Source organism: Mustela nivalis (genome assembly GCF_964662115.1).
Source record: "Mustela nivalis genome assembly, chromosome: 16".
In the NCBI taxonomy this organism is placed as follows: domain Eukaryota; kingdom Metazoa; phylum Chordata; class Mammalia; order Carnivora; family Mustelidae; genus Mustela; species Mustela nivalis.
In genome coordinates, this window is record NC_139035.1 from 62,045,260 (window position 1) to 62,058,909 (window position 13,650).

Consider the following 13,650-nt stretch of genomic DNA (forward strand, 5'->3'; position numbering starts at 1 on the left):
TTAATAATATACTATATGTTAACGGAATTGAATTTAAATTTAGAAAAAAGGAATAAACATTAAAATAATAGAAGATAGGAAATAATAAAGATACAAACACAAAGCAATAACGTAAGAAACAGAACAAAAGATAAGCTTACCACTAACAAAAATTAGTTGTTGGAAAAGGCTAACAGATAGAATAAACTTCTGAAAAGACTGATCAAGAGGAACAAAGCTTTATTTCATTTTATTTTATTTTTAAGATTTATTTATTTATTTTATAGAGAGGAGAGAAAGAGAGCATGTGAGCTGGGGGAGGGGCAGAAGGAAAGGGATGGAGAGTCTCAAGCAGAAGGCCCACTGAGTGCAGAGCCTAACCTGAGGTTCGAGCTCATAAACCTCAGATCATGACCTGAGCCAAAACCAAGAAGCAGGCACATAACCAACGGAGCCATCCAGGTGCCCTTGAGATGAACACATTTTTTTAGAAAGATTTTATTTGTTTATTGTCAGAGAGCAAGAGAGCACAAGTCGGGGGAAAGGGAGAAGAAGACACCTCACTGAGCAGGGAGTACGATGTGGGATTCAATCCCAGGGATGTGCGACTCCATCCCAGGATCCTGGCATCATGACCTGAACCAAACGCAGATACTTAACTGACTGAGCCACTCAGGTGGCTCAACTTCATCTTCATTTAAAAGATCAGAGTGTTCCCTCATTTAAAAAATGACATTAGGGATGCCTGGGTGGCTTGGTTGGCTAAGTGTCCAACTCTTGTTTCAACTCAGGTCATGATCCCAGAGTCATGAGATTGAGCCCCACTTTGGGCTCCTGGCAGAGTCTGCTGGAGATTCTTTCTCTCCCTCTCCTTCTGCCCCAACCGCCTCTCAGTCTCTATGAATGAATGAGTGAATGAATGAATGAATGAATGAAATATTTTTTTAAAAAATGATATTAAAGCACTTATTTCATGGTTTTATTGTGACAAATAAATATGGAAATGAATGAAAAGTGTTTTTAAAATCCCTGGAACATAGATGTTCTATAAGCGTCAAGGTAATCCAAAAGCAAAAAATTCTATTTTTAATTCTTTGAGAAATCTCCACATTGTTTTCCAAAGTGGCTGCACCAACTTGCATTCCTCCCTTTCTCCACATCCTCTCCAACATTTTGTCAATTCTTGCCTTGTTAATTTTGGCCATTCTAACTGGTGTAAGGTGGTATCTCAATGTGGTTTTGATTTGAATTTCCCTGATGGTTAATGATGATGAACATTTTTTCATGTGTCTGCTAGCCATTTGTGTGTCTTCCTTGGAGAAGTGTCTTCATTTCTTTAGCCCATTTTTTGGTGTGATTATCTGCTTTTTGGGTGTTGAGTTTGAGAAATCCTTTATAGATCTTAGATATCAGTCCTTTGTCTGTAGTGTCATTTGCAAATATCTTCTCCCATTCTGTGGGCTGCCTCTGTTTTGTTGACTGTTTCCTGTGCAATGAATCTTGGAACACTACATCAAAAACTAAGGATATATTGTATGGTGACTAACATACCACAATAAAAAAAAATAAAAATAAATAAAAGCAAAAAAATTCATGATTCCGAACAAAGAAGTAGGATGGAGATTATATTGCTATATACATAAGTAAAACATATATACATGATTACCATATAGTATTTGCAAACCCAGTGTAGGTGAAGGATTTTTTAAAAGTCTCGATGAAATCCACATACCAAAATCTGAATAAGGATTGTGTGTGTTGAAGATGGGAGAAGGATGGAACTAGGAACGGGCATTTAAAGGGATTTTAGTTCTATGTATTGCCTCTTTATTTTAAAAAAATGTAGAAGCAGATATAACAACTTGTTGACAGTATATACTTCTGCGTGACAGAAGTATAAATGGAACTAGCACATAATTTTAAAAAATTATCAGAAAGAAAGAAATCTAGTGCCATGTAAGGTGAAGACTCCACCTTACTTATTGCCTGTGCTCTCGGTGGGCCTTAAGGTAGACTCAGAAGCGTTAGGAGAGATTCAAAAGTGGGTGGATACCTGTTCACCGTCGACCACAGATGGTCCCAGATGTCCCCGGATGGGAGGTTCTCCCCACAATGCGCCATCATTGGCTATAAAAGGCATCTCAATACATGTGTTGTTAACCATGGTGAAGTAGACTGATGCATGATTTAATTAAGAAAATGTATTAGAAAGAAATCACAGCAGTCCTGTGAGGTAGGCAGGAAACCATTCCATTGGACAAAAACCTCAATAATCCCCACTACTGCCAGCTCCGTAGCTAATTCTTGCTTCTGTGCTATCGAACATCTTGGAGTCTACCCCCCGAGCTTCCTGCAAACACGTGGGCACCTGTCTGGGTTCTTCTCTGAGGTCTATCCGCAGCTTCTGGAGTGACCACTCCCAACCACGCCTTCCCACCTTCTATAAAGAGATGGAAACTACTCCAAACGTGATGGCCTGTGTTTCCTTTCTCTGTGCTATTATAGCTTTCTACACTTTTCATACATTTACCGTTATTTTGAGAGATGTTTGGGAGGGCAAGGAGAAAAAAAAATATTTCCATTTATTTTAGAAAGAACGTCAAGTTTATTTTACTTGAGCATGATGGTTAATTCCGTGCCCAGGTATTTGGTGAACCAGGATTCTGGGTGCATCTGTGAGGGTGGGTTTGGATGAGATTAACCTTTGAACCCACAGAGGCGTCAACCCCTTCCTCCCCAGGGTGTGTGTGGCTCATCCAATCCAGTAAAGGCTGGACAAGGACAAAAAGGCTGAGGAAGGGAGGACTCACTCTCTCTTCCTGCCCGAGTGTCTTCCCTGGGCCCCAGGTCCTCTCTTGCCCTCACACTTGGACTCAGAGTGGAACCAGCACCACAGTTCTGCTTCCCGGTAGCACCGCGTGCCATTGGCTCTCCTGGGCCCGCAACTTGCGGACCACAGATCTTGGGACTGCTAAGCTTCCACGACTGCATGAGCTGATTCTTTATAATAAATTTCTCTTTACATATGTGCAAGATACGAGCTATGTTTCTCTGCAGAACCCTGCCTCAGACAATGAGCAGACTCTTACATGCTCTTAGGCTATTCCATCCTTATGAAGGTTTTAAAAACAAAACAGATGCCGGATTCATATTTATTTCTATTGCATTTCGCATCTTTCACATGTTGGCTTGTAGCCACTTTTTAGTATGGCTGAGATAGTTTCGATTCTTTAATAGTCCATTCACGCATCATACAAACTTCTAGATTGGTCAGAAACCAGCTTTGATGCTTCGACCTTCAGCCCTGGCCAAGACATCACCCTCCATTGCCTTACATTAATTTTTTTTTTCACTTTATTCTCTCCTCAAGGATCCTTAAATATCAAACTGTAATTTAGGTTCTGGCCCAAGGAGTCTCCTCAGCTAGTTTTACTTTCCTAACTTGAGATCCAGTGGTCAACACCAGTGTTCATATTCTATGAACACTGAGTGTCCGTCACTCAGATGAGCTGGTTTGCTGGTGTTTACGCAGCTGGCGAACGGCAGAACTTGGACAATTGCACTTAGCTCAAGCACTGTTTGTGTCGACATGCTGCTTTTGTGCTCGGTGCTAGGATTGCAAAGGTGACTATGACAGGGTTCCTCGTAAATAAAATATATGGTAGAGAACTGTGGTCTTCAAACTGCTTTGATTATAAATCATAGTAAGAAATACAGTTAATCTAATGACCTTGTACACACACCAATATTGATAATGAAAGCACCTGCATATATGTCTATTATAATCTATTTAATTTAAAACATCAGATCATAATACACTGTATTGACTTTACAAGCCAGGGACGGGCCGCAATCAACAATTTAAAACAAATAATTTCAGACAATGGGGAACATTATGAGAATCATCTTTAGTTCTAAATTTAGAGCTTTCCTTACAGATGATGAGGTTGCTATTTATTTTTAGCTTGGACTCATGCCTACCCCTTAGGCATTCGCATTTACATATTAATTTATTAACCCGTTGGGTCCTGATAGGATGAACTGCAAATGAGGTCATTTTTGGTAGAAATAATCCTGGAGTGATATAAGACAGGGAAAGGTGGAAGAAGCAGGCAAGATAAACCTGGCCAAGGATGGGTGACGGGGGCAGGGTCCCAGGAATTATCTGACGTCATTATCAAAGTAGAGAATAATCCTAAAACCAATTGCTGAATTAAGGGAACTTGGGGGCATCTCGTGGATAGAATGCCGCGGGGTGTTTTGTCTCCTACATCTCTCATCTCGGGGTTTATTTCCTCCCCCAAATCTTCTCTGGTGACCCTTGAAAGCGCTCACATGTCTTGAGCCTGCCTCCATCACTCACTTGCACAGTATTAATAGGATGTTTGGGGGTCTTGGGAGCAGGCAGTACCTTTCCTTGAATTCCCAGCATCCTGCTGAGAGCCTGGTGGCGGGACTCAGCACACATCCCCCGGCCTTTTCTGAATCTCACCTCCAGCACTGTGACACCCAGTTGGGCTAACTGATCTGCGGGGCTTTGCCGTCCAAGCAGGTTATGGTTTTGACAGATCTGGGGCAGCCCAAGGCATGCTGCTCTGTAGCTGGCTTACGTTTACACGTTAAAACATGAATGACCCATGCAAGAGGGACCTGCCCTGCCGGGGCAGAATGAGCATCCTCCTGGAGCAGACGGAAACCTAAGGCTGCAGAGACAGGAGTCTGCCCTGCAGCTCCCACAGCTGGGGCTGCTGCTGCGTCCCAGCCTGCGATTTCCTCTAAGGTCTGGATTGGTCCAGGGAGCAGAGAGGGCTGGCAAAAAGCCTCTATATATTCCTCAGAGGGAGAAGCTGTTCCAGACACTTGGGAAGTTTTCAGAGTCTTGCTCTGCTGTTTAGAATTTGTGCTCAAAACTGAGGAGCTAAGCCACTTGCCAAAATGTGCAAAGGACTTGCAGCTTTGCCCCACTCATGCCTGGAAAGGTGAGAACCAAGTTATTTTGGCTTAAGAGATAGAGATGACCAGAATCTTTGCTGAGGGGCAGGGTGGGTGGATATCCAGAGGTGATGGAGAGCTGTGCTGTTTTTTCTGAAACAGGTGTGTGATTGTAGATGGGGCTTGTCTTCTCTCTGCCCACAGCACTGACACTTGTAGGACCTGAGCTGTGGGAGGCAGATCCAACAGGGGCTGTCTCGTGCACCATTTCGTATGCAGATCTCATTTCCTCCAGGGAGATACCGAAGCCATGGGTGCCTGGTCAGGGTCAACAAGTGCATGATTAAGAGAACGGATTCCAACATCATACTGCCTGCCTTTGAATCCTGACTCTACTACTTACTGTGTTGTGGGGTTAGGTGATGTATTTACTCTCTCTGCCTTTCAGTTTCCTTCTCTGTGAAACAGAGATGCCGGGAGCATCTACCTCAGGGGCTGGTTATTAGGACTGAATGAATTACTGGATCTTAAACTCCCAACACACAGTCTGGCACAGCCTAGAACTGTGTAAACGTAGGCCTGTATTACTTGATGCACGTGGATTGAGAGAGGGAGGCCGGTTTGCAGTGAGGAGGGGGGTTTCTCATTGTTCTTTGTGTCTTGATCCCATTAAATGGTAGTAGCTGGATTCCTGGAGAGAAGAAAGCCCTCTGGGACACAGAGGTTATTTACGGGCTAGTACTCTCCCTTTAAATACATGGGAAAACACCTTTGAGATTCTCTGGTTATCCGTTAAGCTGGACGATATTCTGGAAGGAATCCTAAGTATCCAGGCTAACAACCCAACAACCCTACCTGATGCAGGGAAGTGGGGATCTTATTTCCTAAGAATGGAGTTGATTGCACGTGGTTTGAGTTTTCACCATTTAAAGGAAATAAAGTGACCCTTGTGCAACCCAGCTCCATCCCTAAAGCCATTGGCAGTGTTTGCCTAAGAAGGTTGTGTTCAGTGGGCTGTTTGTGATCTCTCCTGCCTCCCAGAAGCTCAGATCTGACTCCTCTTACTGTTCTATACCTGATTCACGATCCGCCATAACACTGAATTGCTTTTTGTTAGCTTTCAGCGCACAGTGAAATCTTAACGCGCCACGATAAAACTAGTGTTCATGTGAAATTCTTTAGGGTGGCCAAGGAGCAAGCATTTTTTGCCTCGATTGCCTGAAGATTTTAGTTTACTGGCTTGTGGTAGAATCTTGCAATTTTGGTTTCTTATTAATTTTTTTCGTGTTCTATTTCCACTGCAAATAGAATCTTCATTCCAATTAAAATGCTGCCTGTTTTGGAGAAATGGGACTGTGGAACTGTGGAACTATCAGCGCACATTCATGGAAAAATCTGAGACTATCTATCCTGATTTTTCTAGAGAAAAATCTAGACTATCTTTTTATCCTATTCATTCAAGCATGGTGCTTGAACGAATGCATCCAAACTTACCAACCCTGGTCTCCTCTCTGTCTGTCATTTCCCAGCTTGCCAGTGGCCCTCTCTCCACGTATCTCTACACTACAGGAGGAACAGAGGTGGACCTCAGTGCTTACTTAGATAAAGATGTTTGAAGAGCCGTATAGCATAAATTAGGATAACGTATATGCTTACAAAATGAATCTGTCTATAATGGAAAGCTCTACCAAAGAGTTGCCTTGGACATAAAATTCAGTTTACAAAAGCCAGATTAACATGTTGTGATCGATTGTAGTGGAGAGAGGACTGGCAAAGGAGTAAGAAGCAGATTCAGTTTTGTCATTATCTAAATTTGGACCCATGAGCAGGCTCTTTCACTTCCCCAGGATTCTCTGTTCTCATTTAATCAATGAGAGTTGGACTGACTGTCTCTCACCTTCTTTCCCACACTGCCGTAGCTTAAATATGTTTAAGACACAGTTTAAATCAGGAGCTAGCAAGAGATGCAATTAAAGGGAAATTTATCCGAATGAATTTCTCCCTAAAAGTTTAGGAGCAGAAAAGAGTCAGTTAATGAAAACTCGTCCAGAACCCAGCCCTGTGCTGAAATCATGGCAGTGGCAGAAGCAACCTACTCTAGGATTCTAATGATGATTTACAAGAAAACAAAATTTACTCCATGTGCCAGGAGAGTCAGTCCTAGAAAACAGTCCTTGTTCGATGTGTAGAGAAGCATTAAGCCAGAGTCAACTTTGACATAATCATAGGAACTGTTCTTTCTTTCTTTAGATCTTAAGACTATTGCTTATGAAAACCCAAAGGGGTCCTCACACATTTTTATATATTCAGAGAGACCAGTAATCCAAACATACAAGCAACAAATGGCCACCACCCCAGACTTCTGCCTCGTGGCATATTGAAACCAGGGCTGTGTTGGTGGCAATGTGACAGTCCTTGGAAAAATTAAAAAGCTGAGTCCATTCAAGTTCATATTTTTCACCCACAGTCTTCAACTTTGAATGTTAGGCTTCTTCTGAAGATGCATTTTATTTCTGGGTTCTCTGAAATAAACTTCTCTGAACAAGTTTAAGTTTAAAGTAAACATGGCTCTACCAAAAAAGACAAAAAATTCCAAAATAAAAAGTGTTATTGTGACGATTTCTAAAAAAAGTCGTTAGTATATTATAAGGCAGTCAGGGTGATTAATATAATTGTTCTCTTTCAGTGCTGACAAGTCCTGTCACCAAGTTCACAGTCTCTGTTAACCTAAAAAGGAGAATAAGAGAGGAATGAAAACTTAGATACTGACAGAGAGTTCCCCCTGGGATAGTAATGAAGTGTCACAAGCCCTGTACCTCTGTCGGTGTCTGCTGTAGCTCTGATTTCTGTTGAAGGTTATAAAGCTGCTGGTGGTGAAATGTTTTCAGTTCACATGAGAGCATCTGGTCATCTCAAGTTCGTGGCAATGCTGGGAATTTCAGGAACTGTGGAAAGTTAATGAGGAAGGTGACATTCTGTTTTTTTTTTTTAATTTATTATTATTTTCACTAGACATTCCATTTTTTCCTCCTCTTCCAATTTATATATAGGTATACGTGGGGGTAATTTAGAGTAGAAAACCACTTAATAAGCAGGGCCACTGACCAACTAATTGTTTAAGGTCGTTAAGCCACATGGAAGCACCTTGCTGAGTGGGCCAGGTTCCTGGGTCTGCAGGGTTAAGTAAATACTGATTTTCCAAAGGTATGAACACATCCTTGGGCCAACTTCGGAGAAAAAAGGTGGCAATGAACTTGAACAAGTCACAGCTCAGTGAAAATAGGTGAAAGATGACCAAAGAAGCCTACAGAGAGAGTGGCAGTGACTCTAGCTAACTTTAGGATCGTGCTTTCTGGGAATAAGTATGAATTTAAAGCTTGCTGTAGTTCATAGAGAGTCTTCTGATATAATCACCTATATTCCAATGAAACTTTATTATGTTAACAAAGTAAAGGAACTATTTAGTAAAATTGAGGCGTGGTGAGTCACTCAGAAAGACTTGGATTCTTATTGATGAGACAATATTGATCATTTTTCTGGATTGCCTTTCAAAGGTCCATACTTGCCTTAGGCATAGAGACGAAAGACCCTGACCCTGCTCTCAAGGAACTTGCCGGAAGCCCTGTTGGGGAGACTGCTAGCAAGAAATGAGTCCATGATGTTGAGATCCACTGCGAAGGAGTGAAAGCATGGACTGTAGAAAAGCAGAAGAGTGGGGTGGGGGCCCAGAGAACTTTTGGTGGTCAGGAAAACTTTGCAAGAAATTACAATAAACGGTACTTAACCCAGGCTCATGAATGAAGCCTCAGGAAGGAGAGTTTACCCGGTCTATGGGAGAAGAGCCGGGAGGAAGAAGGCATTCCAAGGGGCCAACTCCCCCAGGAGCCTGTGCAGAGTCAAGGAAGGGAAAGGGCCGAGCCAGCGTGGCTGCTGTTAGCACCTCTTCATCCGCTCGGCATTATCTGTCTGAGGCAAGCAAGGAGGGAACTTTGAATTTCTCATCAGTTCACCTCCGTGCAGCACATCCTGTATCTTGTTTCCTTGGGACTTGTCAATTCCCTCCACTCCTGTCTGTGAAGATGGAAGGGATTTGCTCAGCGGAGAGATATTCTCCCCACCCCCCACCCCTTCACCTAAAGAATTTATTTACTAAATAGACAGTCCGTACTTGGCACCTAGTAGGCACTTAATAAATATTTTGTCAGAAGAATGCATAAATAAGCTTATAACGAGCGAAGAAGACAGGGCTGCTCCCAGTTTGGCTTCGTGTTTCTTCTGCTTGGAGAGGGTCAGGGAAGGACATCAGCAGGGCTATTAGAGGCTGTAATGGGGAGAGAGAGTCTGTTCCAAAACAGACTCCCCAGGGAGCAGAGTCCGGTTGGGAGGGGGAGGAAGGTGGAGAGGAGGCCTTAGGAAAATCTTGTTAAACAGGTGAGTCCTTTTGTTTCTGGTGGAAATGGGCCTGGAGCTCTTGGTGAAGCTCCTGGAACCATCACTTGGGCTCCGTCTCCTGCAGTTACTGTCCCAGCTTCTCCCGCTGATTTTATCCCCTGTTCTAAAGAGGGTCTCTTGCTCGTCTTCCGTTCAGTCTGGGCCATGTTGGAACACCAGATCTCAATTCACAATACTTGCGGATCCCAGAATCTTAAGCTTGGGAAGATCCTTGAAAGGTTATCTAATTTTTTCCTTCTTTAGCAAAGACAAGCCACTAATTGGAAACAGCTGATAACTAGGGACGGGGCTAATGTTTCTGCAGCTCATGGTTATGGCTTTTGTCTGTCCTGTTGGCCAGAAAGCAAAGGAACTAAACTTTAATTAGTTCAGTCCGGATCAATCCTTAGTAACAGGAACCAGACTATGGCTGGAAGCCAGAAGATAGCAGGTTCCTATCTCCTTCTTCCTTGAAAGCCCCCATTCAGGTCCCAGATAACATTGAGCCTGCACTCTATTTTCAAGGCTGAGTCACCCAGAGGAAAAAGACAATGAAAGCCTGTTTTCTACCACCTGAGGAAGTAACTCTTAAGATTACACGTTTTAGGAATACTTCAGAAAACCCAGGCAAGGTCACCGTCTATCCCCAGCCTTAACATCAGCAGGGAGGTGGAGCAGCAAGAACAGGGCGCTCATAACTCTTCCTCTATTGCTCCCTAGCTGTGTGAACTGGAGAAAATCACTAAACCTCTCTGAGCTTCATTTCCTCATTTGTAAATGAGGATATTTTTCTCGTTCCGGAGAGATGCTATACCCCCTATTAAAGAATTAATTTCCTTCCATTCTTCTTTCCCTCTTCATAGGTAGTCAGGAAATCATTTAAATCTCAAGTAGGTGCCAAGGTCTTTGATAAAACTTATTTATTTTCATCGTTCCTCATCATAACCTTGTCTTTTTAAATAATAAAGATGGATGTGTCAGATAGTACAGTATTTTTACGGTTTCAGCCATCATTCTTTCAGTAGGTATCTCTTCTAAAAATATACCAACTTTTTCCAAAACATTAATAGATGTTAATTTTTACTAAACATTAAGAGACATTAAAACCAAAATCATACTTAAAAATGAATAATTCTTTAGTATTAGTAAACATCTGGTGAGCATCCCAATATCCTCAATGGCCTTTTTGCAGTTGGATTGTTTGAACAGGATCAAACCAAGGTCATGCTTATTGTTATTACTGAATTTTATTATTATTAAATAGAAAAGCACTACCCATTGATCTAGCGCTTTTTTGTTATGTAAAAGCACTTCTTATAGATGTCCCTAAGGACACGTGGAGACTGCTTTTATCTGGTAGGGAGTCAGGAGCATCTTCATCTTACTGTGAAGTGATTTGACAGCAGGTGCGGCGAGGCAGGGTGCACTGTTCACACTCGGTGACCTGAGGGGCTTGTCTCCAGTTCCCTTTGTCCCACACTCTTCATATCCCTTCACTGCCAGGGGGCTTGTCTCCAGTTCCCTTTGTCCCACACTCTTCATATCCCTTCACTGCCAGGAACAGCCTCTCAAAGAGCCTGCCGGTCTTCTCTACTCTACTGAAGGTTGTGCACCATGCCAGGGGCTGGAAACCTGCTGGGGTGCAGATCCTTACTGTGCTACTTTACTTCTGGTGGTGGAGGGGAGCCCCTGCTGAGCTAGCTCACGGCCAGTCACCCTGCCCACCACATCCCGCCTCTCCCCCCTACCCCAGGACTGAAGCACAGCCCCAAATCTCCACTCCAGTACAGAGAACACATAAAACCCAAGCTCACACTTTGGGATTAGTTGAGAGACCCTTAAATCTCTCCTTAGTCAATAGGACTCCTGTCTTGTATTTCTCTTTTCCTTGCCATTATTTGCAGAACACAGAATTTTTACTTTTTTGTTTTTTTAAGAGAAGGAGAAAGCACACATGTGCATGGGGTCGGGGAGAAGCAAAGGGAGAGAGAGAGAATCTTAGGAACCCAACACAAGACTTGATCTCAGGATCCTGAGATCATGACCTGAGCCGAAATCAAGAGTCAGGTGCTTAACCGACTGAGCCACCCAGGTGCCCTGTAGAACACAGAATTTTTAGATGCAAGTGTAAAAGGCTATAACACATGGGAAGGGTCCTGGGTGGGGAGTGCAGGTGTCCTGAGCTATAACGTTGGCCTCTGCTAAGTAGCAGAGGGTGAGTCCTCCATCAGGTGCCTCTCCTGGCCTCATCAACCATACTTGTAATGGTGACGAGTCAGTTCTATGATCCTCTCCCCTGCTTCCAGCCTCACTACTTAATTGCCCTTAATTTGGATGTCATGCGTTTTGAGGAAAGATTGTACTTCTATTTGAATTTTGCATCTCATCCCAATCCCAGAGGAAGGCCAGGGAACTAACTTCTGGATGTAGCTTGAAAGCAGCAATCACTTAAAAATGGGCAATTTTCTTCCAGCCACTTTGGATCTCAAAGGACTAAATTAAGAACCCCATATTTCTTAAAAAAAAAAAAAAAACAAAAAATAGTTGTGATACATTCAGAATAAACTTTCAGTTTGTCAAAAATACATATGTATGGGCAGTGGAATGTGACTCCAATTTTGGTGAATTCCATGAAAGGAAAAGATGGTTTCAGTTTCTTATAAATTCGAGGGTAATTTAGGTTCAAAGATCATGGGTTCTAACAGCCTGTGATTTTTGTACTTTGTTTACAGTTAATCTCAAGAGCGTAAGCTCCTGGAGGGCAGGCAGGGCAATGGGAGGTAAGGACACAGACATGCCTGGCCTTGAGGATGGGGTTCCATTGACTGCTTTCACACTAGGTCACTTTTTTCTCCAGTGGGAAGAGTGGCCCACTCATGCCCTTCCCAGGGCTGCCCAGAATGAAACTCCCCCATTCGCCGTAGCAGTTTAAGAGTTTCCATCCTTGAGGCTGGAATGAGAAGGGTGAATCAGGATTTCTAGTCCTTTCTGTATTTAAACAGTCTTCATCTACCACCTGAATAGATCCTGGAGTTCCAGCAATTCTCCAAGCAGTGTGGGGACCGCACGGATCCATGCCTGGCCCTAGCACACCGTGATTATAGCTTCCATCTACATGAGGACGTGGAGCTTGCCTCTGCTGCAGGCCTTAGAAACTGTGTCTTTCCTTCTGAAGGTGTAGCTAACCTACTCACAGGATGCATGTGTCATCAACCCACTCATGTGCATGTTACCGGGTTGATTCACTCTGACCAGAGCGCTCCTGGAAAGTCCAGACAGGGCATTTCTTCGCAATGCCTTCTATTCCGTTGCCATGTGCAGATAACAATAACTTGGCCTGTCCCAGTTTCTCCTTCAAAGAGGAAATGTTCCAGGGCTGAAAGTGTTCACCCAGGCAATCTTTGAATACTTTGGGCAGTAGGTGTTCGGTCATCACAGTGGCTCCATGAAGAGCAAACGGGCTAAGGTCACGTGTCTATAGTTTACACATTCTGCCTTCTCCTACCTGACTGCTTCCCCGGACACTTCTCAAGCAACACCTAGCCCATCTGGAAAAATCTCACTCAGCTCCCCACAACTCTACATTCTAGAATAATGTTGGAACTACCCTCTTAACGTCAGAGGAGAATCAGCATGCAGTAAAGTAGTTGAAAAACGTAAAGTGCTCTGCTCTGTAAGTGCTTATTATCAGTAGTGAAGTGTGTGGAGCTGATTTGGTCAAGCTACTACTTTTTGACATTTTGTTGTGCAGAACATCTGTTTCTGGATGAGGCACTTGTCTGAGGGGATTCGGGAAATTTAGAAAGAATCAAGATGTTCCGCGGACAAGGTAGTTTCTTGTGTTTGGCAGCGTATTTGAAGTCCTAGTTTACAAGAGATACCTGAGTTCAAGGCCGCAGGACGGGATGACCTTCGGGACAAGGTCAACAGCGTGCGTTATTCTCAAGACTTTCTCGGAAGCCCCCATTGTCTAAGGTCTGGGGCTGGTGCTTTCAAAATGACAAGCTACCAGAATCTGTTCCTGAATCCCCAAATCTAAAAACACGTATGTCTCTTAAACCTGCGTGCACGTCCGTACTCACACACACACACACACACCCCGGATATTTTTATACCATGGAAAGAAAAGATCTGTTGAAATCAGAGATCCCTGTAAATAAACTGAAAGTGAAGCTGTTCACAGAGATGGATGCAGATCGACGGGGATTTTTTCCTTCTCTGACAAATCCGTCTCCTACCCTCGTGGTTAACATTCACCCTTTCTCCGTTAGCCGGCAACACCAAGGGAAAAACCATCTGTGAGTTGGG

General features: G+C 43.3%; 1 protein-coding gene across 1 annotated transcript in view; it reads left to right on the forward strand.

The window, feature by feature from the left end:
• Nucleotides 1-4,830: 4,830 nt before the first annotated feature.
• The window catches only part of RGS5 (regulator of G protein signaling 5), a 49,381-nt gene continuing 40,561 nt past the window's right edge, over nt 4,831-13,650 (forward strand). Inside the window, exon 1 of the mRNA XM_082704160.1 lies at nt 4,831-4,958. Coding sequence (XP_082560286.1) covers nt 4,915-4,958 — 44 coding nt within the window. The 5' untranslated portion in view covers nt 4,831-4,914. The remainder of the gene's footprint in view (nt 4,959-13,650) is intronic.